The sequence below is a fragment of the Podarcis gaigeae genome (assembly GCF_964106915.1).
Source record: "Podarcis gaigeae genome assembly, chromosome: 9".
NCBI classification, from domain to species: domain Eukaryota; kingdom Metazoa; phylum Chordata; class Lepidosauria; order Squamata; family Lacertidae; genus Podarcis; species Podarcis gaigeae.
The window spans coordinates 66,734,707-66,760,769 of NC_139685.1; the positions used below are offsets into that span (position 1 = coordinate 66,734,707).

Consider the following 26,063-nt stretch of genomic DNA (forward strand, 5'->3'; position numbering starts at 1 on the left):
AGGGACTCCCAGAGCAGTAGTTGGAAATCAGGACCAGCTTCCCCACCAGAGCAGAGTGGGGGGGAAGAGTCCCAAGTATCGGGGCCAGTGCATTCCCCACCAGGGAGAGAAGACGAGGCAGCGTTGACCACGCCTCCATCGGAGAGTCGGACAACGGAGGGGAGGTCAGATCCGACCAGTATCCCGGAAGAGGGAAGCAGTGACAGAAGTAGTGTAACGGTTAGGAGAAAGGTCACTGGGTTGGCGCGAGAGGCAAGTTCAAATGTACAGGAGCGCGGGACAGCAGAGAATGAGGATTGGGAACCGGGTCCTAAAGCCCGCCGGAGGCAGGGGGAGGAGCTAAGCGACTCAGCGTCGGAAGAGTCCAGAAAGGGCAATGCCCCAGTGGGCAGGAGGACCCAGAGGAGGAGAGAGCAGCGGAAAAGGTGGAGCAGGGCTAGGATCTTAAACTGGTGTCAGAGGGGAGGAGACTCAGACGGGACTTCGCCGATCTAGGGTTTAAGACGTAGGGCTGCACGCTGTGGCTTTGAAATGGAAACTGAACTTCAAATAAAGACTTTTGTACATTACGACAGCCTAGCGTTGGTCTTCTGTGAGCTGGGACCTAGAGGCAGCTCTGACAACATTGTTCCTGTGTTCTTATCGTCTCTGACTCTTGGCCATGCTGGCTGGAGCTGATGGAAGCTGGAGTCCCAACAACATTTGGTAGGCCACAGGTTCCCCACCTTTGGCTTATAGCAAGCAGAGGCGCATTCTAAAACGCACATGTGGCAAAGCATCCTAGGATAGTAAAGAAAATCTGCTTGGCCACTGCCAATTGCTAAATAAGAGCATAATTAATTATTTTTTTCCACCAAATCACCCTGAATCCTACCACAAATCAATGGGCTCTCCTAGCCGAAGATGCACTGACTCTATTTTAGCTCAATGAAAACAAAATCAATGAAGGCCAATTATAGCCCATCTCATTAGAGTATGCAAATAATGGGCCATACAAATCAGAATTCAAATCCCCGCTCCCAGTAGCAGCATAGAGGAGAGAATCACATTGGAGGTGATTCAGAGAAATGTGCGTGGTGATGCTGGCCTCTAGCTGTTACATGCTGCAGAATGTCGGCTTGTGTTGTGGGATTTCCTTCTAGCGCATTCAAAAGGAACAGGCAATAGGTTTTCCTTTTGAAGAACATCCATTCTCTGCTTGCAGTTCACTCTGCATTCTGTCTCCCGGCAATCAGGTACCTTGGTCTCCCGAACATATTTCAGCATAGAAATTTCACAGATGGCCTACGCTGCTAGAAAATGCTAATGCATGCATCCGAGGAAATAGGAGATACCTCTTTTTGAAAAAGCTCAACGCTTCCGTAATCTTCATGCTAATATCTGGCGAGAAGCCACTTTCTGGAATATGAGATTGTTCGGCAAGATAGACCAATGACAATTACCTAAATTTCTTGGGAAGTAGCATAATTATTTCCAGCCACAGATTGCAGCAAAATCTTGTCCAACAGGACACAGGGCAGGGGTGGAAGTGCTGCCCCTGGTTTGACCTTCCTCTTGTTAACTTCTGGTCCCATGTTGGCCACATGTAAGCCTGTGCTCATAATAGTATTATTTGCCAGGAGTAATAAACCTTAAGTTTCGTTATTCTTTTCACCAGCAGTCTTACCAGACTATTTATTTTTGCGTGGCAAGATATATATGCCAAACTCCCAACATCTGAGACTGTCCTCTGTGATGTAGGAAATGTGACTTCCTTCAGCCAAATGCCTTTAAGAAACTTCAGAGGAGGGCATCAAAGAAAGAGATCTGTCTGTACAAACAAAAATTATCTGTGTGAGCCTGCACGTTGTTTCTTTAAAGTACATTCAAAATACATTCCCCCCCCCTCAAAGAATTCTGGACAATGTAGTTTTGTTGAGGGTTGCTGGGAATTGTAACTCTGTGAGGGGTAAACTGCAATACCCATAATTCTTTGAGAGAAAGAAAATGCTTTGAATGTACTCTAAGTGTATATGTGCAAACACAAGCAAATTTATCCAAAGGTGAAAACCTCTAGCGGACCAAGCTGGGGATAATACAAACTTTCAAGTATTAGGAATCCATTCTGTACTATACAATTAAGAGTCGCTGGCCCCTCCTGTGTCCTACTTTCCAAGTCTTTCAAGGTGCTTCTAAAAAAAATTTTTTTTTTTTATTGCTGTTAGATTAATGGATCCACTTTGACAAGTTCACCATGACCCAGGAAATGGAAGCAGCTAAACACTGGAGTAAGAGAGAAGTTGGTGGAAAACCTAAAAGGAATTTTATGTTCCTTGTGTGGTAATTACTGTATAGCACTATGATATTTTTTAAAATGTAAAAATCGTGCTGAGAGTAGGAAAGCTCCCTGCAGATATTTTATATGCATATGTGAAATCTCAGAGCTGACGCTCTGAATCCGAAAAGCCCCTTCTTTATCCTGGTGTGCTTTTGCCATTTATGTCTGTCTGCCCATTTATGTCTGTCCTCTAATATATAAATATATAAAGATGCCTGATTGGAATGATCCAATCTACTGTATAAAGGGGAAGAGAAGGTGAATGCTGAAAAGGTCTTTTGATGTGGGGTCAAAGAAATATTGTATTTCCAAATAACCCCCACGGATGGAGAGGTGCTGTGGCCAGGGATGTTGCAAAACTAGATTTTGAGTTTCCATGAGATGATCTTCATAGCAAACAACTGCAGCTGTGTAGCCAACGTGGTACTCTCCAAAGGCAGTTGCACTACAGCTCCCATCCTACCTGACCATAGGCCATGCTGGCTGAGGCTGATGGGAGTTGGAGTCCGACAACATCCTTCGAAGAACCTGCTGAATCAGGCCAGTGGTCCATCTAAATCCAGCATCCTTTTCCCACAGTGTGCAGCTAGATGCCTATGGGAAGCCACCAAAGCAGGACATGAGTGCAACCGTGCTCTCCCTACTTGCGATTTTCAGGGCCGTACATTCGCTCACCCTGAGCTGTGTTACCTGTCAGCAGCCAAAGGCCCCCATACTAAATCTGCCCACTGAGATGTGGTACCCGTTGGGCAAAAGAGCTACAGAGAAGTAGCAGCTGTGGGAAGGAGGTTAGTTGTCAGGTGAGGTTGCTCAATGCCATCCTCAACAGCCCTCACTCCCTTTTCAAATACAGATAGGTAGCCGTGTTGGTCTGCCATAGTCAAAACAAAACAAATCCTTCCAGTAGCACCTTAAAGACCAACTAAGTTAGTCTTAGTTGGCCTTTAAGGTGCTACTGGAAGGAATTTTTTTGTTTTCCCTTTTCAAAGTGTTCCTTCAGGAACAAAGTAGTTTGTTTTGTTTTGTTTTGTTTTGTTTTCAGGTCCTCTGCTGGGCACCGCTGGGTTCACCCACAGCCGTGACTGAGGCAAGTCCAGCTGCCATTTTGGTTTCCCACAATGCCCCAGGACAAGTTTCTGTCAGGGGCATTGTGGGAAATTAAAGCAGTGACTTCCCCCCAGCAGAGCACCACAGGCAGGCATCTGCCCAGACATGCCATGGAGCCTCTTGGGCTTGCCGATTGGAAGGTCAGCGGTTCAAATCCCCACGACGGGGTGAGCTCCCATTGCTCTGTCCCAGCTCCTGCCAACCTAGCAGTTCAAAAGCACGCCGGTGCAAGTAGATAAATAGGTACCGCTCTGGTGGGAAGGTAAACGGCGTTTCCATGTGCTCTGGCTTCTGTCACAGTGTCCCGTTGCGCCAGAAGCAGTTTGGTCATGCTGGCCACATGACCCGGAAAACTGTCTGTTACAAACACCTACTTCCTCGGCCTGAAAACGAGATGAGTGCCGCAACCCCATAGTCGCCTTTGACTGGACTTAACCGTCCAGGGGTCCTTTACCTAATGCTAGCTCTGTTGGATTGCTTTGAAACTATCCTCATATTAAACGTCTCTCTGGTGGCTTCTTTGAAATGCCAAACGGAAAACAGCTATAAATGTGCTCAGTCTTAACAGAAAACACTCTCAAGAGGTTTGGAGTGGATTTTTTTTTCCTAAAGAAAGAAAGCTTGGTTTAAAACAAAAAAACAAAAAAAGAGCCACATACTGAATGTGGAAAATGGACAGAACAACTTGGGAAAACGTTTTATTTTTCGCAACTTCCTCCAAAAAGGAAGAACAAGGAAATTGCAGTGTTAGATCTCTCATTAGATCCTATTAGAATTTTATTAGGGATAAAGAGATAATTATTTCATTACCTGCTGATGGCAGCAGAAATGTTAGCAGTGCAACAAGGGGGAAACAGTTGAAGTTTTTTTAAATATATATATATCATTTTCACTTTTACAAAAAACACAATAAGATTCATCTAAATATAATATACAGATTTAGAAGTACCAAGAGTTATTGATTTGAAATAAAGAGTTGGAAATGAATTAGATCTGCAAAATCAACTTATAAAAAAATAAGGAGTGAGGATGAAAAGGAGGTTGAATACATTATTTTGAGTTCATTTTTAGATATTATATTAAGGATTCTATTGTAGGTGTGATGAGTTGTATTAGATTATTGACTAAAGCATTTTTAACTAAACCACTTAATATATTTTTTAAAATCGCTAAGTGCTGTACAGAAATGCAACATAAAAACAATTCAGCCGTTTTCACGAAAAGAAAGAGAAAAAAGAAAAACCAGCAAAATAGTGCTATAAAAACAGGAGCTCAGTAATAGAGTCCAATCCTATGGCTCAGGGGAAATATTGGCAAAAAAGAATTAGGAAACTAATTGAAATGTATATAACATGTTAAACCAAGGATTAAAGGCTTAATATATGTAATTTCTGATTTAGTATATGTGGAAAAGAAATTATAAAGTAAAGTAATTGGATATGTGTGATTAAGAAGTTGGCATTGTATTCCCTCATATTAATACCTATGCTTTTATTTATAAGTGTACACTATTTAAATATGAAATAAATTTTACTATTTTTTTTAAAAAGTGGCATTTTTTGCAGCTCCCAGGTTTTGGTGGAGGCAGGAGAGTCAGAGGTGCTCAGCTTCTGTGCACAGCAAATCAGCCGATGACATCAAGAAAGGCAGGGCAGAGAGATGGTAGTTCTGCAACACCCAGAGGGCCAAAGAACTCCCACACTTAGTGTAACTCTTTGACTGGAGAGCAAGAAGGTAAAATGTCACAGCCAAACTCAGCACAGGTGGCGGCAGAAGGAGGATAAAAAGACCAACCACCCCCTAGACCAGCTTTCCCAACCTGTTGCCCTCCAGATGGACTTTAAGTCTGCCCACCTATCTTCAATACAGTGGTACCTCGGGTTAAGAACTTACGGTAATTCGTTCTGGAGGTCCTTGCTTAACCTGAAACTGTTCTTAACCTGAGGTACCACTTTAACTAATGGGGTCTCCCGCCAGCGGAGCACAATTTCTGTTCTCATCCTGAAGCAAAGTTCTTAACCTGAGGTACTATTTCTGGGTTAGTGGAGTCTGTAACCTAAAGCGTCTGTAACCCGAGGTACTACTGTATCTTTCTTTCTTTCTTTCTTTCTTTCTTTCTTTCTTTCTTTCTTTCTTTCTTTCTTTCTTTCTTTCTTTCTTTCAATATAGGACAAATACAGGACAAAGTGTTCTCCCTCCACCCCTGCCCAAGAACAGCCCCCCCCTGTGTCCCTTTTTCCAAGGACATCCCTGATTTGGAGAAGCCATCCCGGTTTCTGATTTGATCCCGGAATGTTCCCCTCATCCTTAGGACATCCCTATTTTCATTGGAGAAATGGTGGAAGGTATGGAATTATCCGACCCCTGAGCTGTCGGAAGGCAATCCTGTATAGGGAAGATTTTTTCAATGTTTTATGAGGTGCTTTTTCTGGGGGGACGGTTACCCCTATACATTTTGTGAATCTTTGTACTTTTGTCCATTTACTGTATTTATATTTCCCAATAACTATAAAATTGTGTTTTTCTTGAGTCAAAATGAGAGTATCCCTAAACATGTTTTTTAGAAAAAAAAGCACTAGTTTTATTATGTTTTTATATATGTTGGAAGCCGCCCAGAGCAACTGGGGCAATCCAGTCAGATGTGTGGGGTATAAATAATATTATGGAATGGGACGTCCCTATTTTCATCCGAGAAATGTTGGAGGGTATGCAAGAAACACCCTTCTTCCATTCTGTGCTCCCCCCAATATTTCTTTTTCAGACACCACCCCTGAAACTGGAGACAAAATGGGCCTCAGCAGCATGAAGTCTTCTTCCAAAAAGAAATGTACAGTGAATTAAACCGCTTCTATGTCTTGTTGGCCACGTGTGCTTCAGCTCCCTTCTCTTCTTTTTAAACCAATTTTTCTTAAGAACCCATTTAAAGAGAGGTCACACTCACGACGACAGAACATTGAAGGCTGATATGATGTCTGTTTGTGAGGGAGACGGAGGGAGGGAGCGAGACTGTCTGATTGACTGAATTAGCTCGGCGAGCAGGGAAGTTAGTGTCATTCAAAAACGAGGTCTTAGAAGCACCGGCTTCTTCATAAAGTAAATTTACCTTTTCGTTATTATTTACTGAGTACGCCTGGATTTCATTTGTATGGATTTTTATTCGGCAAATAATAAAAAAATGAAATAAAAATAGTACAGACAATCTAATAAGATGGGGATGGCAAACATTATTTGGAGTCTGTATTATGATCCTGAGGTCATGATTCTTTCTTTTCTTTTTTCCCCCCCTTCAGTTTAAAGCTTGCAGTAGATTATGGGTGCAATTCTGCAGAGAGTTCTCTTACGCAAACCCCACAGAAATGACTCTTACCTGTGAGTAAATGTGCATCCATGCTGTGGGTAATAGTCAACTAAGCTTTACTCATACTAGACCCACTGAAATTAATGAACATTGCTACTCTGACTAGAATTTAGCTGCCAATTAAAAGCATTCTTAAACCACTTTCAACGATCATAGTTCCTCCACAAAGAAGTATGGGAACTGTTGTGTGTTTAGGGTGCTGGGAGTTGTAGCTCTGTGAGGGGTCTCCTAACTAAACACAATAATAATATTAATGACATCCAACTGCATCCAAACTTTGACCGAAATCTGCTCCTTATTTTCCTGAACCACCATGCAAAATTCCATTGCAGAATCTTAAGAGGCATTAAATGCAGAGCAAATAAATTCCCAAAAATATATATAGGAGATACTGGTAGATGCTTCTTCTTGTCCATTCATTATTATTTTTTTGGGGGGGGGGGAAATTTAGCTGACGGTTTATCATTTTCATTGCATTTTTATTATCTGCTTTGAAAACAGGTAGCGCAGAGAAGTAGATTATATAAACGTTTGTAAATTGTAGGATCGCCTTAACGGTTTTTTTAAACGTTTGAGGTGTTAAAATGCCTTTGCATTTGTGCTTTTACGTGAATTCAATTTATTACACCAAATACATGGTTCTAACTGAAAAAGTGTGCAAAGGTTGTGACAAAGACGAGAAAGAAAAGTAGATTACTTACCGGTACTTAGAAAAGCCATAAATATAGAGAAGGAAGGACATTTTGAAATAAAATATGATGTAAGAATGGTTGGGACATTTGGGACATGAGATAGTAGTTAGAATCAAGGGGTTTGGTGCATTCATTTCAATGAGAGTGTGAATGAAGACTGTGCCACTGAAATTAGTGGGACTTCAAAGTCCTGGCTGATAGCTGCATCCTCCCAGGTTTTTTAACTGTAGATTGCTTTGTAACATTTGCAATGCAGACAGGAGTGTGAGAAGCAAATGGAGGAAACAAAATGGATTTTTCCATAAAATTCCATCGTTTTGTTATTTTCTGCCTAGCACTCGTATATGCATTCAAATCAAAGGTCCTCTGGGTATATGCAAAACCACACACTTTGCTTTTGGCTTGGCTCTTGGATAAAACAATTTACAACACTACCACCTTGTGGCAAAAGAACTGCATTTGTTTATTCTGAGTTTATCTTGGATCTTGCAACGTGTAGATTCAAAGGCATATGCTAGACCCGGTCAGCTTTTCCTACATTAGCTCTAGTGCCATGATTCCTAATTTTGGGCACATGCCTCAAAGGGGGGCAATTTGATTGGGGGGGGGCAATTCAGGAATGTGTTATTAACAGTGAACGGCCTTTTAGGCTTCCTCCACGTGAATAGTTCACTTTTTGAATAATAAGAATTATATGTCACTGGGGTGGGGGGAGGCATCAGGATTTTAGAGATGCTTAGGTGGGGCATGGCCAAAAAAAAAGGTTGGGAACCACTGGTCTATTGCAACTGATGCTTCAGCTGGTCACCATTCTGTGCAAATGAAGCTTACTCATTTCACAACGGCAACAGGCATCTGAGAGATCCGTCTTTGTTAGAAGTCTTCAGGCTCAGAGCTGGCTAAAGTTTTGGGGAAATGGCTCAAGTAATGGTGCAGGTGGGTGATTTTAGACTCTGGAATTAATATTGTTACTGGAGGTGGGGTGTGCTCTTTCAGGCCTGTCTTACCCATAGAGGGGACGCAGGTGGCGCTGTGGGTTAAAGCCTCAGCGCCTAGGACTTGCCGATCGAAAGGTCGGCGGTTCGAATCCCTGCAGCGGGGTGCGCTCCCGCTGCTCGGTCCCAGCGCCTGCCAACCTAGCAGTTCGAAAGCACCCCCAGGTGCAAGTAGATAAATAGGGACCGCTTACCAGCGGGAAGGTAAACGGCGTTTCCGTGTGCGGCTCTGGCTCGCCAGAGCAGCGATGTCACGCTGGCCACGTGACCCGGAAGTGTCTCCGGACAGCGCTGGCCCCTGGCCTCTTGAGTGAGATGGGCGCACAACCCCAGAGTCTGTCAAGACTGGCCCGTACGGGCAGGGGTACCTTTACCTTTTACCCATAGAGGCTAGTGGCGCGGGACACCAGGGCGCCAAGTTCTGGAGGGCGCCAGGCGAGAGTCCAGGGAACACCGAATGAGTGCGCTGAGTCAGTTAGCGAGGGTGCATGAGCCGCTCCCACAGAGCGTCGGCTCAGTTTTTTCCCTTTTAGCCTGCAGGCACCGAAACGCTCAGCACAGGCCCACTCGCTCGGTGTGCTGCCTGCCGTGGCCATGGCGGCACAAAGCGGCCACCTAGTCCAGCATCCTCTTCTCAGAGTAGCCAATCAGATGCAAACTGGACTCTGTCCACCTGGTAACTGGTATTTCAGAGGCATATTGCTCAACAGTGGAGCTGGAACCTAATCATCATAGCTAATAATAATATATAATAATTTATTATTTATACCCAGCCCATCTGGCTGGGTTTCCCCAGCCACTCTGGGCGGCTTCCAACAAAACATTAAAATACAGTGGTCTGTGAAACATTAAAAGCTTCCCTAAACCTGGCTGTGTTCAGATGTCTTCTAGAAGTCTGGTAGTTCTTTCTTCTCCTTGACATCTGGTGAGAGGGCGTTCCACAGGGCAGGTGCCACTAGTGAGAAGGTCCTCTGCCTGGTTCCCTGTAACTTGGGCTTCTTGCAGTGAGGGAACCACCAGAAGGCCCTCAGCACTGGACCTCAGTGTCCGGGCAGAACGATGGGGGTGGAGACGCTCCATGAATTTTGTCTATTTCTCCTTTAAAGCCATCTGTGAGATCACAGCATTTTGTGTGAGTGCATTCCGTATCTTCCAGCCCACGCATTTCCCATGCAGACACTGTCAGGCTTAAGATCTGGATCAGCAGCCTTGCCCCATGTCTGCGGAGGCTACATAAGAGAGAGGGTCTTCCCTGTGGTGGTACCCAAGACTGTGGGATGCCCATGCTGAGGCCCTGCACTCTTCCAACTACTCAGCCTCCACAAAGTACAGGCAGGGAATTCCATCCAACTGGCTGGGCTATGATGGACAGCATTTTCCTTTCCCTTGTGCTGCATTCTGGAATCCAAGCAGCAAGAGTTCTCCATTCCACCTATGCCCTCCTCAAAAAGAGAGAGATACTGCCTGAAGGGCCAATTTGCCGGCACATCTACAGCATCGATACCCTCGCCCCATTTAAGCTGCTTGCAAGTGGCATGTCAAAAAAGGAGAGCCTTGCGTCTGTTTGTGAATGGTGGGTGCACATGATTGATGGGTCATCAGCACACACAGGTGTTTCCCATGAGCACCAGGTGGCAAAACAATCCAATTAAAAGGTGCCCACGGCCTCCCCAAAAATCTGTTGATCAAATAACCAAGAGCTTTGAAAGGGAGAGTGTGTGGCCATCACTTCTAGATTGGTTGCGGAGGCGAAAGAGACTCTGGGAGATCTTCAAACTGAAATTATGGGGCGGGTGGGAATACAAAAAATCCCAAATCAAAAAATAAAAATAAAACCTGCCTCCGTGATCAGATGTCTCTCCCTGTATTGTGCGTACAGGTCTTCATTCGGGGGGGGGCAGGGTGAATGGGAGAAAACAGGGGCACGGAAAATGAGCACAAAACAATATGCAATCTTGATTACAGAAATCAGCTTCCCATGAAGCTCATCTTCAGTTTTTTAAAAAACGGAGATATGCTTGAGAGTGGCAACACAGGGGCAAATTCTCAAAAGCCACAAGGGAAATACAATTGACACTGATAGGGGCTGAGGCTCCAGGAGCTTCTATTAGTTCCCTGGTCTCTCCCAACAAAATTATGTAAAAGGTATTTTACGTGCATAATTCATACAAGCTGAATGTTTTGGGTGACCTTGGCCCAGGTTTCTATTTTAAGTGCAGACTATGCACAGCTGTGGGGAATGAGTAAAAAAGGGGGGGTAATGCTACCACTAGTAGAAATATAGAATTTATTTCAATTTACAATAAGGCAACATAACATTTCTCATACAGGAAGTGACAGATACACATATAGGGCTGCTGCCAACACAGACCATGGAAGAAGTGCATTTCATCAGACACTGTTTACCTCCACTATTTTTTCCCCTTCCAACTTTTTAGCGTTTTATTACAAAGGGAGCAGAGTGATGGTTTTTTTATTTAAAAAAATTGAGCATTTCAACCACTTGCTCTTCTCTGTTTCGTGAGGGGCGGGTAAGTGACCCCCCAAACTGGATTAAACATTTTTCCAGACAGTTCTTCTGAAAGATGGAGTGGATTTCTATAAGAAGCAACCTTTTTAAAAGAACAAAAATAAAAACAATGTCTGCAGGCTGTTTTGGTTCCTCACTGCAACTGTCAAGAATAGCCACCAGTCAAGGTTTCATTTTTCTAGCTGTTCATCCTGGTAACACTAAATGACATTCACTTCCTCCCTAAAAACGTCTCGGCAACAACAAAAATACACCCATCGAAAACAAGCCATCGAAATGTTAGACCACCTACTCAAACAATCAACACACAGCAATCCATCAGAGTGACCGTAGAGGAGTTTCCCAAACTTTCCATAACCACTTAAACAACGTTGACTGTTATTTGTACAAACTACATAACTTGGGCTCGATTTTTATTACTATTATTATTATAATCATTATCTACAATCCCCCTTGGGCAAACATTCAGAAGTTGCTGCCTGGGATTTTCCCATTCTGCTTCAATCCAGTCCTCTTTTCCCAGACATCAATAGCAAGAATTCACCGGCGGACAGTGGCAAAACCAACAAGCCACAGCTGAAGGGAAAACAAAGCGATGCCTTGGCTCTCCCCACACTTGCTTTGATTTCTTCTCTTTTCTAATGGGGGGGGGGGAACAATCCACATGTTTCTATAGCGATGAGGCATGGAAAGCGTCCGCCAGAAGAGATCAGTCAGAGTCTGCTGGTCGACTTGACAAGGCTCCATTTCCTATTATCATCTTGCTGTAGTTCTTCTGCTCCTCTTCCTTGAAAGTCTCCTTGACTTTGGCTCGTTTCAAACCTCCGTCCCTGAAAAGAACAGGGCAGAAAGGGAAATGTATGAAGCAGAATAAAGATGGCACTCCCAAGTAGGCTGGCTAGCGCAAGGATTCCCAACAGAACATCTCTCTCTTCTCTCCCCAAATCAAAGAATTGGAGGGTTGAAAGCCAACCCCCTGTAATGCATGAATATGCAGCTGTCCCACACAGGGATCAAACCTGCAACCCTGGCATTATCAGTACCATGCTCTAACCAGCTGAGCTATCCAGGTGATATGCTACAAAGGATTGCAGGAAGTTAAAGGGGTATGTGGAGAGAGAGGTGAAAGGAGAAGGCGGTTGCACAACCAAAAGTCATTGCAATCGCAGATCTGTTCAGCTAGACACTACTGCATTTGTTAGGGACGCGGGTGGCGCTGAGGTCTAAACAACAGAGCCTAGGGCTTGCCGATCAGAAGGTCGGTGGTTTGAATCCCCGCGACAGGGTGAGCTCCCGTTGCTCGGTCCCTGCTCCTGCCAACCTAGCAGTTTGAAAGCACATCAAAGTGCAAATAGATAAATAGGTACCACTCTGGCGGGAAAGTAAACAGCGTTTCCATGCGCTGCTCTGGTTTGCCAGAAGTGGCTTAGTCATGCTGGCCACATGGCCTGGAAGCTGTACGCCAGCTCCCTCAGCCAATAAAGCGAGATGAGCGCCGCAACCCCAGAGTCGGTCATGACTGGACCTAATAGTCAGGGGTCCCTTTACCTTTATTGCATTTGTAGGCAGTGCTCAGAGCAGATCAAGACTGCAATCCTAAGTGCCATTTACTGGGGAGTGAGCACCATTGAACTGATTAGGGCTTACTTCTGAGCAGACCTGGTTAGGCCTGCACTGTTACTTCTAGAATCATATATCTGTAGTGCTGAAAGGCACCACAAGGGTCGTCTAGTTCAACTCCTTGCAGTGCAGGAATCTCAACTAAAGCATTCAAGACAAATGGCAAACTGAATTCTAGGTCATTACCACCCACTGCTGAAATTTAAGGCTCTGAATTTTTGCAGAGTACTCTCTAATTTCTCTCTCTCTCCTCTCTTGGACATAGTCTCATTTTTCTCACCAGGGCAATTCCGTAAGTCCTCCTTGGCGAGCGATAGCAGACTTCACCCTGTTAGCAAACTGAACGGCATCTTCTCCTTCCTGCAAAGAAAGAAATAGAACGCAGTCGTCTGTAACCCACATATAAATGCAATAAGGAAGTCAACTCTGGACTTCTCAAGTTTAGCCTGGAGAGGGAGAGAATAGGGTTGAGAATCAAAACAGCATCTCTGGTTAGCTGCCCCCAAAAGCTACAAAGGCACCAATATGGGTCATTCCTCCTGCTTCTTAAACTGCAGTGTCTGTGCCAATGGGCAAACAATGAGAAAACAGCAGATACCTCTCTCATCACCGGCGGCAGGTACCAGACGTGGCACACGATGGCCCAGCTGGTCATGATCCGCAGAAGGTAGCTGACGATGCCATGCTTGCTGCTGTTCCAGAAGGCGTCGCCAAACTGGGGGTCGTACTGCAAAGGGAGGAGGACAGCGTTTGAGAGTCACGCTCACGGCCAACGTGAAAAGGGCCATTTCACAAGCCGTGTAAAAGGAGCATTCTTGGAAGACAGCAGAAATTCCCAAAAGTGTAGGGCTGTGAGAAGTTAATCAAGAGTTCTAAGGGTGGGGGGGGGAGCAACCATTAGGCCAGCGGCGAGACAACCTCTCGCCTATGGGCACAGTGAGGTCCGGCAGGCTCCCCCCATTTGGCTTGCAAGGTTAGCATTCATGAGTGCTGGGGAGCTGGTGGATGAAGATGATGGAATATATGGAACTTGCCGAACTGACTGGGAGACTCCGAGACCAGAGAGAAGAGACGGTGGAAGAAGATTGGAAGAAGTTTAAAGAATATCTGAAAAAATATGTTAATACAGTGGTACCTCAGGTTACATACCCTTCAGGTTACAGACTCTGCTAACCCAGAAATAGTGCTTCAGGTTAAGAACTTTGCTTCAGGATAAGAACAGAAATCGTGCTCCAGCGGCGTGGTGGCAGCAGGAGGCCCCATTAGCTAAAGTGGTGCTTCAGGTTAAGAACGGACCTCCGGAACGAATTAAGTACTTAACCCGAGGTACCGCTGTATTTAAATCTTAGAATAGCTTTGGAAGTGGATATAGGCTGTAGGGTTAGAAGTAGAAGACAGTGTTTTTTAAAATAGTATTATTTGTAAGTGATAAAATGTGAAGATTTTTATGGTAAAAGTAAGCATGATAAAAAAGGGTTAAAAATTATGATATATGTAAACTGCTAAAGATGAGGTAAAATGAAAATCAGATGGGGGGACTTGGGGAAGCCCACCTAACAATGTTTAGAAAAAATAAGGATAAGATAAGAATTTGCTTGTATTGTTTGTTTTTTTCTGTTTGTGTTGTTATAAAATGAATAAAAAACTGGTGGGGGGGAGCTGGCTAATTATAGTCAAGCCTCCCTATTGTATTGAGGCTTCCGCTTTCAGTTTTCGGTCTTCAAATGTTTCAGAAGTCAAATGGTCTTCCGGAACGGATTACCTTCGACAACCAAGGTTTGACTGTAGTCTGTAGCTAGTTAGTACAGTGGTACCTCGGGTTACAGACGCTTCAGGTTACAGACTCCGCTAACCCAGAAATAGTACCTCGGGTTAAGAACTTTGCTTCAGCATGAGAAAAGAAATCGTGTGGTGGCAGCACGGCAGCAGCGGGAGGCCCCATTAGCTAAAGTGGTGCTTCAGGTTAAGAACAGTTTCAGGTTAAGAACGGACCTCCGGAATGAATTAAGTACTTAACCTGAGGTACCACTGTACTGGACTTGGTGCCATGGGTTTATGGCACACTTCTCCCTGGAAAGAGACAAATCTGCTTTCAGATGTAAGAACAGGGAAAGCCTGGTTGCGCTCCATTCATTCCTCTGCCCAGTCCCTCTTTAGCAAAGCTCATGGATGGAGGAAGCTGAGCTTCCAGATGCTGGCTCTCACTTGCATCTTCGTCCAGTTTAATGTATCTTGAACCTGTCTGGAGGCATCTCCAGACATCCATGCCTGGCTGGAATCCATGAGATCCAGCAGCAGCCACACCTTCCTGGGAAAACATGGGGAAGCTATTGCCGTCCAGATGTTGCTGGTCTCCAACTCCCAGTGGCCTCAGCCAACATAGCCTGTGATCAGGGATGATGGGACGTGGAGTTCCACACATCCAGAGGGCACTAGGAATAGCTGTCCTAGGAACTGGCTAGAATTGGCTAGAAAACCTTCTAGAACCTAGAATATTTTTGCGTGTTCTTACCTTGATAGCAACTGGGTAGATTGTGCCACCGATTTCAAAGCTTCCCTTTTTAAACATCATGACCGAGGTGTTGTTTATACAAGTGCCTGGTTTTTCAAAAAATAAATAAAAGACAGAGCAATCAGTAAACACAAACCCAGATGGAGCATTATTCGCCTTAGTCCTGAGTTGCAGAAGGCTGTATTGAACTAAGTTGACCCGATCATGCCAGAACTTTTGATTGCTCAATGGATCTTTATTCTCTCCTTACACCCCTACCACTTTTTTATTTTATTTTATTATTTTTTTAATTTTAATTTTAATTTTGCGGGCTGGGGGTGGGGAGTTGGGGAAGAAGAGGGAGGGCAAGTTCCATTGTGCAAGCTGGAGTCGTTCCGTGAATGACAAAGGAACACAGGAGCTGCCTTATGCAAACCCAGGCCATGGGTTCACCCAGCCCAATAATGTCTACACAAGGGGCAGGGCCATCTTTACCCGGGGGTGCAGGGCTCCTGGGCGCCAAATTCTGAGGAGAGCCAGGCACCCGCCACTGAAGCCGCCTAAGCTCTTATCTACCTGTTATGAAATAACAAATAATTTTGATCAAGCTAGAAAAACAAAATACATATTGTCAGGGGCTCAGGAGCAGAGGCACAGGAGAGGGAGGAAATGGAGAGCGAGGGGGAGGAATCCGAGGGGAGCGTAGGCGGTGACAGTGGTCAGAGGGATTCCATGAGCCTCTCCAGCAAATCGGAAGATTCACAGAAGGGAGCGCCGATGGCCAGGGCAAGGGGGGTGCCAAGGGGGAAACCCCAGAAGGAAGGGGCCAGCGGGGACTCCCAGAGCAGCAGTTGGAAATCAGGACCAGCTTCCCCACCAGAGCGCAGTGGGGGGGAGGAGTCCCAGGCATCGGGACCAGTGTTCTCACCACCAGCGAGAGGAGATGAGTCAGGATTGACCACGCCTCCATCGGAGAGCGGGGAAACGGTCAAGAGGAAAGTTACCGGCTGGGCGCGCGCGCCAAGTTCAAATGTACAGGCGAGCGGCACAGCAGGCAGCCCGGATAGGGAGCCAGGTCCTAAAGCCCGCCGGAAGGAGGGGCAAGACTCAGGGGGGTCAGCGTCAGAAGAGTCCAGAAAGGAGGAAACCCCAGGGGGCAGAGGGACCCAGAGGAGGAAAGAACAACGGAAGAGGTGGAGTAAGGCTAGAGTCTTAAACTGGTGTCTAGGAGGCGGAGACTCAGATGGAGCTTCGCCGGTCTAGATTCTAAAACGTAGAGTTGCACGCTGCGGTTTGGAAATGGAAACTAATCTTCAATAAAGACTTTTATACGTTATTACTGACTAGCGTTGGTCCTCTGTGAGCTGGGACCTAGAGGCAGCTCTGACACATATATACTTAGGTATTACTGAAATGTATACCTGCTTCACTAAAGGATGTATCCACTAAAGGACACTAGTGGGACGCGGGTGGCGCTGTGGGTAAAACCTCAGCGCCTAGGACTTGCCGATCGCATGGTCGGCGGTTCGAATCCCCGCGGTGGGGTGAGCTCCCGTCTTTCGGTCCCAGCTCCTGCCCACCTAGCAGTTCGAAAGCACCCCTAAGTGCAAGTAGATACATAGGTACCACTTTATAGCAGGAAGGTAAACGGCGTTTCCGTGTGCTGCGCTGGCGCAGGCTCGCCAGATGCAGCTTTGTCACGCTGGCCACGTGACCCGGAAGTGTCTCCGGACAGCGCTGGCTCCCGGCCTCTTAAGTGAGATGGGCGCACAACCCTAGAGTCGGACACTTGCTTCACTAAAGGACTTTCGACTTTGTGTGCTCATTTACCAAAGACGCGCCGTGCCAGAGGCGGCGCCTGTCATTTACCACGGTGGCGCTTGTCAGTAAATAAATTAAAAAACAAAGTTTGTTTCTTTTTCCTCCCTTCTTTTGTGAACAAGAGATAAGACCTAAGCATGGTGTCTGACATAAGCACAATAGTCATACCTCGGATTACAGCCATTTCAGGTTGCGTCTTTTCGTGGACCGCCGAAACCCGGAAGTGCCGGAATAGGTTACTTCCGGGTTTCGGCGGTCGCGCATGCGCAGAAGCATTAAATTGCCTTTGCGCATGCGCAGAAGCACTGAATTGTAACCAACGTGTGCGCAGACACGGGTTGCGAATGCTGCGGGTTGAGAGCATGCATCCCGCACGGATCACGTTCGCAACCTGAGCGTCCACTGTAAAAGTTAATTTGGGGGCTAAACTAAATTTGGGAGTGCTGGGCGGATTTTTGCACCCCGGCGGCGCATATGCTAAAGACTCCCCTGACAAGGGGTATATGCTGGATGCCAAGCCACGTATCAGAGGGCAGGACAGGGGCAAGGGCAGAGAGAAGCTCAGCCACATGGCCTTTATTATTTATGTATTCATCATTATTATTTGTTGAATTGTTTGTCGCATTACCTTGCCCAGGGCAACCTAAAGCAGCGTACAACCACCCAGACGAAAACACCCCATGCAGACATGTGAAAACCAAGAGAAAATGAGAAATTAACTTATTTCCCTTGGTTTTCATGTATCTGCATGGGATGTCTGTGGCCTGCTGCTAAGTGGCCACAGATAGCTAAATTAGGCCAAAGGCCTGGCTATAATGCTTTTGCCTGGTGCCTAATGAAAGGCGCCAGTTGAACTTCCCTGGGAAAAACATGCCACAAATGGGGAGCCACCACAGATAAGGCCTGCTCTTGTGTTGCCATGGAGGAGGCAAACAAAGATGGGCCTCATATTACGATCTCATTGTTTACGGGCATATTCTGCTGTTTTCCTCCATAAGACTGTCACAAGAGAGGATGTTCTCGCAGGAATTTGATGTAACCAACCTGAGGGGAACTCCTCACGGCGAGGGAAGAGTCCAAGAGCGACTCAGACAGTATTAACTTATGGTCTGTGTGTGTGGTTTGGGAGCTGCACCATCAGTGAAAAAACAATGCTGTCCAGGGTTGTAAAGGCAGCGGAGAGAACAACTGGGTGCACTCTTCCCACCTTGGATCAAATCTATGCTTCCAGGTGCCATAAGAAAGCTGCAGAGATAGTGCACACCCCGAAAATGAACTTTTCCAGCTTCTGCCTTCTGGAAGAAGGTTCAGGGTTATAAAGACTAGGACTAGCCGCCTGAGAAACAGTTTCTATCCAAATGCAATTTTGGTTTTAAACACAGTGTAAGGTAGTCTCTATGGGAGTGTATTGTATTTAATTATGGGGTATCAGAGTTTTTAGGGGGTTAACCAGGCTGGAATAGCTGGGATAGCAGGCATGTTGGTTTTTGAATGTCTGATGTAGATTTTTCAATTTGATGTTCTGTATGGGACAATGACAATAAAGATTATCATATTGTATCGTAATTGTTATTAAGCCACAAATGAGGGAACAGAAGTGTGTGTTTTACCTTCTGGAAAAATTAAAATGGGCAGCTTCTCCTTATCCGCAACATGCTCCCTCAACCTGAAAGAAAAGGAGAAATATTTCAGTCTTTGCCTCAGTACTCAAGAGGGTCTCTTGGAATTTGGAATCTGTTTCCAACAACTCAGGACAAAAGTAGAGGGTTGCTGGATCAGGTCAAAGGTCTAATCCAGGATCCTGTTCTCACAGCGGCCAACCAGATGTCACCATGGAAAGCCCACAAGCAGTAGCCTTTGATGACAACATCCTCTTTCAAAGCCATCTAAGCCGGCGGCCATTGGCAACACCTTGCAAGAGCAAATTGCATAGCTTAGCTCTGTGCTGTGCAGTGAAATATTTAAGAGTCAAGCAGGCTAAGTGGTTCTCAGATCGGGAGGTATCTTTCAAGGTCCTCCTCTTCAAAGCACCATTTCAGTTTGGTGTGGGTGGGGAAGAAATTTTACCAACAGAAGGAAGGCAAGGTTTTAAATTGCATTTTAACCTGCATTTTAAATTGGGGTTTTCCCCCTACTATGTTTGCCGCCCTGAGCCCAGCTCTGGCCAGGGAGGGCGGGGTATAAATAATTTATTATGATTATGATTATTAAGGTTGTTGGCAGTGGCTGCAAAGCAGCTGCATGGACTTGCCCGAGGGGTTTGGTTTAGTAAGCCGGGATATTCAAGGAGTTGCATGCGGGTTTGCAAAGCACTTTTGCAGCTGCTTCACTCCAGCCAGCAGTTGAATATTTATTGCTTGTTCAACAACAACAACAACAACAATAATAAATATAAATTATTTATACCCCGCCCATCTAGCTGGGTTTCCCCAGCCACTCTGGTCGGCTCCCAACCGAATCTTAAAAATACAATATATCATTAAACATTAAAAACTTCCCTAAACAGGGCTGCCTTCAGATGTCTTTTAAAAGATAGTTGTTTATTTCCTTTACATCTGATGGGAGGGTGTTCCACAGGGTGGGCGCCACTACCAAGAAAGCCCTCTGTCTGGTTCCCTGTAACATCACTTCTCGCAGTGAGGGAACCGCCAGAAGGCCTTCGGCGCTGGACCTCAGTGTCTGGGCTGAACGATGGGGGTGGAGACACTCCTTCAGGTATACTGGGCGGAGGCTGTTTTGCCAGTTTTTCCCAGAGATAAGGCAGACCAGGGTGCTTAAAAAACAGTGTTTTTATTTTTTAAAAAATCAGATTTTTTTATTTTTAAAATAAAATCCTTTTGGAGGAAAAATCTTTCTAAAGATAGTTTTCTATTTAAGTTACATTATAGTCCAAAGGCTATTCATCAGGAAATAAGGATTTGTTTTACGTTTTTCATGTGTGCTAATACTCAGTTTTTTAAAAAAAGATAAAAATTGTTTAACCATATCAGTTAGCAAACATGGATACATATGCTATAATGTTATTGTTTTAGTTAAAGAAATTGTGTAAATTGTTACTAATGATTATTTTCCCCTTTCCAATGAAGTACAGCAGAAAAATTGTCGAAATATAAACAGCTAACTCATTAGACCTCAAAATAATTTCATAATTATCTGTCTATGTATATAACTGAAAAAACAACTCTGAAAATTTATCTTTTTAAAAACGAAACCTTCATCTGGTTGTAAATATTAAGATTATACCAGCGAGAATGAGTCTTTCTGCAAAAAAATAGATTTAAATCAAGTCTTACTGACTAGTGATTTAAATCGTGATTTAAATTGATTTGAGCTAAATCAAATCCACCCTGAGGCAGACTATACCTTTATTTGCATTTGCAAGGTTATGAATGGACAGAACTAACGCAATGACATATCAGAGAGACTGCACACCATTGGTCTGGCCCTCCTTCTTATCTTACTTTTCTAATCCTCAATGGCAGTTAACACAAGGAGAGCCACACTTTTCCGTGCAGTAAATAAGAAGCATACAAATATGTTAGCTTTAGAGCATGGGTAGGCAAACTAAGGCCTGGGGACTGGATCTGGCCCAATCGCCTTCTAAATCCGGCCCGTGGATGGTCCAGGAATCAGTGTGTTTTTACATGAGTAGAATGTGTCCTTTTATTTAAAATGCATCTCTGGGTTATTTGTGGGGCCTGCCTGGTGTTTTTACATGAGTAGAATGTGTCCTTTTATTTAAAATGCATCTCTGGGTTATTTGTGGGGCCTGCCTGGTGTTTTTACATGAGTAGAATGTGTGCTTTTATTTAAAATGCATCTCTGGGTTATTTGTGGGGCCTGCCTGGTGTTTTTACATGAGGAGAATGTGTGCTTTTATTTAATAATAATAATAATAATAATAATAATAATAATAATAATAATAATAATAATAAATTTTTATTTATATCCCGCCGATGCGGGGCTCAGAACGGCTAACAACAATAAAATAATACAGCATTCTAAAATCAATTCATTATAAAATCAGTTTACCGTATTTTTCGCCCTATAGGACGCACTTTTTCCCCTCCAAAAATGAAGGGGAAATGTGTGTGCGTCCTATGGGGCGAATACAGGCTTTCGCTGAAGAGCCTGGAGAGCAAGAGGGGTCGGTGCGCACTGACCCCTCTCGCTCTCCAGGCTCCACGCAGCTCTGCACAACCCTCAGGAGCCCGGCGCCAAGCCGCGCCGGGCTCCCAAAGGTTGCGCAGAGCTGCCTGCATTCCGAAGCCTCGGGCATGCTGAAGAGCGCGCCCGGGCTTCAGGCAGCTCTCCGCAAGCCTGGGGAGACCGGCGCGGCTCCCTAGGCTTGCAGATAGCAGGCTGTTCTGGAGGCTGGGGTCAGGGGAAGCTCGGGCTTACCCCATGCCAGCCCCGTGCCGGGGGGGGAGGAATTTTTTTCTTCTTTATTTCCCCCCCAAAAAAAAAACCTAGGTGCGTCCTATGGGACGAAAAATACGGTAAATCAAATCAAATTAAATTCAAGTCCAAATGCATCTCTGGGTTATTTGTGGGGCATAGAAATTCGTTCATTCCCGCCCCCCCACAAAAAAAATATATTCCGCCCCCCAAGGTCTGAGGGAAAGTGGACTGGCCCCCTGCGTAAAAAGTTTGCTGACCCCTGCTTTAGAGCAATCCACAGCCATTTGTCTCTTGGTGTTCAGGTCAAAAAACAACAACAAAGCCCATACCTTTTCGTCACCAGGTGGCGATCTTTCATTTCGGAGCGTTCAAACCAAACATGTGGGCAGGCTTTGACGGTGGCTCTCTGAATCACACCCATTAGGCCCCCGTGAGCTTGGCCCACCTGTAAGGTCCCCCCACCAAAAAAAAGACAAAATCAAATCAACAGGGAGTTCCTTCAAAATAGTTCCCTTTTAAAACTATAAAGGAGGCTTGTGAGTGGAGTTGATCGCCCCCCCATGCATTGAAAGTGATGTCATTCTTGAAGGACATGATTACGACATCTTTAAGTGCCCACAATCTGCTTTTTTGAGCTTCCATTACTATCTGTTTGCTGGGAGGTTAACAACGTTGTGTCAGGGAGGTGGTTATCTCACACTTTCTACTGCACGTTACTGTCACTTCCCAGAATCATAGAATTGTAAAGTTGGAAGGGACCCCTTAAGTCATCTAGTCCACCCCCTGCAATGCAAGGATCTAAGCTAAAGCATGCATGACAGATGACCATCCAACCTCTACTTAAAAACCTCCAAGGTAGGAAAGTCTACAACTGTAGACTGTTCCTCTGCCAAACAGCTCTCACTGTCAAAGTATTTTCTGATGTTTAGTTGGGATCTACTTTCTTGTAACCTGAATCCATTGGTTAGGGTCCTGCTCTCCGGAGTAGGAGAAAACAAGCTCACTCCATCTTCCAAGTGATGGAACATTGAAGAAGATGAGGAGTTTGGATTTGATATCCCGCCTTTCACTCCCTTTAAGGAGTCTCAAAGCGGCTAACATTCTCCTTTCCCTTCCTCCCCAACAAACACTCTGTGAGGTGAGTGGGGCTGAGAGACTTCAAGGAAGTGTGACTGGCCCAAGGTCACCCAGCAGCTGCATGTGGAGGAGCGGAGACGCGAACCCGGTTCCCCAGATTACGAGACTACCGCTCTTAACCACTACACCACACTGGCTCTCCAGGAATATTGCTTTAATGGCAGGGTGCAGATGGGGCCTTTGCCACCTATTTGATTAACAAAGCCAGGAATGTCCAAAGACCATTTCGGGGGCCCAATCCAGCCCGCTGCTCGGTTTCATCTGGCCCCTGTGGCAGTTTATTTCCTGGGGTAAAATCCTAAAGTTAACAACTTTGGTTGGTCAGCCCTCACAGCCCTTCACTTTGTCAAATCTGGCCCTCTCTGAAAAAAGTTTGGACACCACTGAACAAAGCCTTCGTGGCAGTGAATTGGGCAGGCATGTCAACAATATTTGTTTGTTTTGCATGGGGAGCTATTTTTCTGGAAACCCTACACACAGGTAAGACACAGCCTTTGAATATCTGCAGTAAACCTTCCTCATTTTCTTTCCCTATTTACCCTTGCCTCTTCTTTCTCCGTTTCTCAGTGTCAACTGTAAGCTCCTCAGGACAAAGACCTGCTTTCTTAAGCAATGTCAATTGTTATCCACACTGATAGCACTGACAGGTGAAAACTATTAAAAGTGCTTCTGTGCAGCTGCACAGCTAAATCAGTTGCACCAATTCCTCTTCCTTTTTGCATCAAGAGTTTTCTCAACTCAACACAAAGCAATGGCTTCAATTATTAGCAACTAGGAAGTAGCTACAGTTCAACGCTGGCTTCATGTACAGAGGTCTTTACAATTCTCAGTCCTTGCAACTGCAAAACTCATGAGACTTAAGACGTACCATTGCGTAACAGCCATCATTGGTCAAGATTATGACGTCTATTGGGGATGTGTGGTTGGCAACACAAATTCCTCCTTTCTTAGGTTTGTTCTCCCTGCAAAATGACAGGAGGACACCACAAGTTTTTCACAACTTTGCAGTAGGGGACGAGCGGCTGCGAGATGCCCATAAACCTGCCGCATGTTACACGTGAGTATTCTTCGCTGTAAAGGCTTAATGAGCAGGGTTGCCATTTAAAAGTCAAAAGAAAATGCATTCTTTGTCAACATTTAAGATTTCTAAGCTGCAATTCTCAGCCACAAGCAAGACATTTAAAACAGCGCACAGACTTTAAAAAGCATACATTGGTACCTCGGGTTACATACGCTTCAGGTTACATACTCCGCTAACCCAGAAATAGTGCTTCAGGTTAAGAACTTTGCTTCAGGATGAGAACAGAAATCATGCTCTGGTGGCGCGGCAGCAGCAAGAGGCCCCATTAGCTAAAGTGGTGCTTCAGGTTAAGAACAGTTTCAGATTAAGTACAGACCTCCGGTACTTAACCCGAGGTACCACTGTATTCTGAAAGCAATTGGACTTGGCATTTTTTTAATGGTCTTTAACCCCCAGAAGACCCACACACAGGCACTACACAGACAACTTGTGGGACCTTTCAGCTCAAGGAAAAGTCAAGTAAGAGGGGGCATGATAAGACTTGTATAAAATTAAGTATGCTGTGGAGGAAGTGGATAGAGAAAGGTTTTTGTCCCTCTCTCATAATACTCAGGCATCCAGTGAAGCTGAATATTCAGGACAGATAAAAGAAAGCACTTTTTCACACAGTGCATAGTTACAACTATAGAACTTACTCCTACAGGAAGTAGCTATGGCCACCAACTTGGATGGCTTTTAAAGAGGTTTAGACAACTTTGTGAAGAATAAAGTTATTAATAGCTACTGGGTAAGTCTCCCCCCTTGGGAGCATTCCAGAGTCAAGGCACCACCACCAAAAAGGCCCTGCTTCATGTCACTACCCACTGCCCCTTCCAAAGGCCCACAGACTATACTCGGAAGAGGATGTTGACATCCGAGCAGGGAAAGATAAACCCAGATAAGCCCTGTTCTTCATCATGCAGAGCCCAGAGATGACAGAGTGGACTGTACCACTTGAGACAGCTGGGGGAAGATGAAGTTTCTGAATCCATCTCACAACAAAACACAACAGGCCCTTCCAAGCGTCCTTTTCACTGTGTATTCATGATGCTTTCAGGGTCAGTTATGTGCAATCCCACTTCGCATACTGTTTGAGCCTGCAAAGATTTTAGGATGGAAATAATTTCTTTGTTTCCAATTGGTGGCTGCCCTTTTGCTTCCCACCAAAATTCTGTAACTGTTTAGACCACAAATGTACTGGGGGGCTTGGGACGCAGGTGGCGCTGTGGGTTAAAGCCTCAGCGCCTAGGACTTGCCGATCGAAAGGTTGGCGGTTCGAATCCCTGCGGCGGGGTGCGCTCCCGCTGCTCGGTCCCAGCGCCTGCCAACCTAGCAGTTCGAAAGCACCTCCGGGTGCAAGTAGATAAATAGGGACCGCTTACCAGCGGGAAGGTAAACGGCGTTTCCGTGTGCGGCTCTGGCTCGCCAGAGCAGCGATGTCACGCTGGCCACGTGACCCGGAAGTGTCTCCGGACAGCGCTGGCCCCTGGCCTCTTAAGTGAGATGGGCGCACAACCCCAGAGTCTGTCAAGACTGGCCCGTACGGGCAGGGGTACCTTTACCTTTACCTTGTACTGGGGGGAGGGGGGGCAGGTTGTCCCAGATGTGTTGTGCTCCAGCGCAAAAGTACAATAATGCAGTAACGTTGGAGAAGCATTGCAGAAGTGGAAGGAATGTGTGGACAGCCCAGTATTAATCCACCACCATGGGGTCACGAAGAGTCGGACACGACTAAACGACTAAACAACAACAACAACTAGGGAACTACTGATGTACCAAAGACGTAGTGCAGAATGTACCTGCAAAAGCAACACACCTGTTTGGAGGGACCCAAACACACACACAAAAAGAACTTGCTTTAAGTTAAACAAACAGCACTTCAGCTTAAAAGAGTTGATGCGGCATCCATTCCTTGTGCTAGCAGTTTACTTGCAGGGGTGTTTTGTTTTTTTTACGCAACAGAATGTTAAAAAGATGTGATCCCAGACTTGTAAACTCTAGTGGTACACTTCATTCTACCACTTGATTCTGCCTGATGTGTACATCAGCAGAAGCAACAAAATACACCTTGATCTATCCGGCACCATCAGAAAAGAACTTATCTAACTTCAGTCCTGGGAAGGGGTCGTGTTTTCTTTCACTCACTTGTTATGGTAATAAATGTTGCCAGAAAGCGCTCTGACAAGGATCCGGGAGCAGGTGAGGTGGACAAGGTCACTCAGCCAGTCTTTGGTTCTGCAAAACAGGAAAAACTGGGTGTAACAGCAGCTTTACAAATCTAAGTTACGTAGGTCCACATTTCCCAGGATCTCAGAGTTGCAACACTGGTTATTTACACATCACAACCTAATTTCAACTTCTTGATAGCAAAAGAGGAGTCAGCATTCTAAACAAGCTGAAGAACAAAGAGTTCAGTAGCTCTGTCTATAAAGATACATATTCAGAAAATGGATGATTTGGGAAAAGTGGCCTCCCAAAAATAATGGATACCCTCTTCTCTACAAAATCCAGCAGCCCCCCACTTAATTCTCAAC

General features: G+C 45.2%; 1 protein-coding gene across 1 annotated transcript in view; it reads right to left on the minus strand.

The window, feature by feature from the left end:
* Positions 1–10,739: 10,739 nt before the first annotated feature.
* GPAT3 (glycerol-3-phosphate acyltransferase 3) overlaps positions 10,740–26,063 on the minus strand; it is a 31,054-nt gene continuing 15,730 nt past the window's right edge. The window contains exons 5-12 of the mRNA XM_083756704.1: positions 25,675–25,764; positions 23,338–23,431; positions 21,662–21,777; positions 18,542–18,597; positions 15,132–15,217; positions 13,218–13,346; positions 12,900–12,979; positions 10,740–11,829 (exon numbers count right to left, since the gene is read on the minus strand). Of these exons, the coding sequence (XP_083612830.1) occupies positions 11,709–11,829; positions 12,900–12,979; positions 13,218–13,346; positions 15,132–15,217; positions 18,542–18,597; positions 21,662–21,777; positions 23,338–23,431; positions 25,675–25,764 (772 nt within the window). The 3' untranslated portion in view covers positions 10,740–11,708. The remainder of the gene's footprint in view (positions 11,830–12,899; positions 12,980–13,217; positions 13,347–15,131; positions 15,218–18,541; positions 18,598–21,661; positions 21,778–23,337; positions 23,432–25,674; positions 25,765–26,063) is intronic.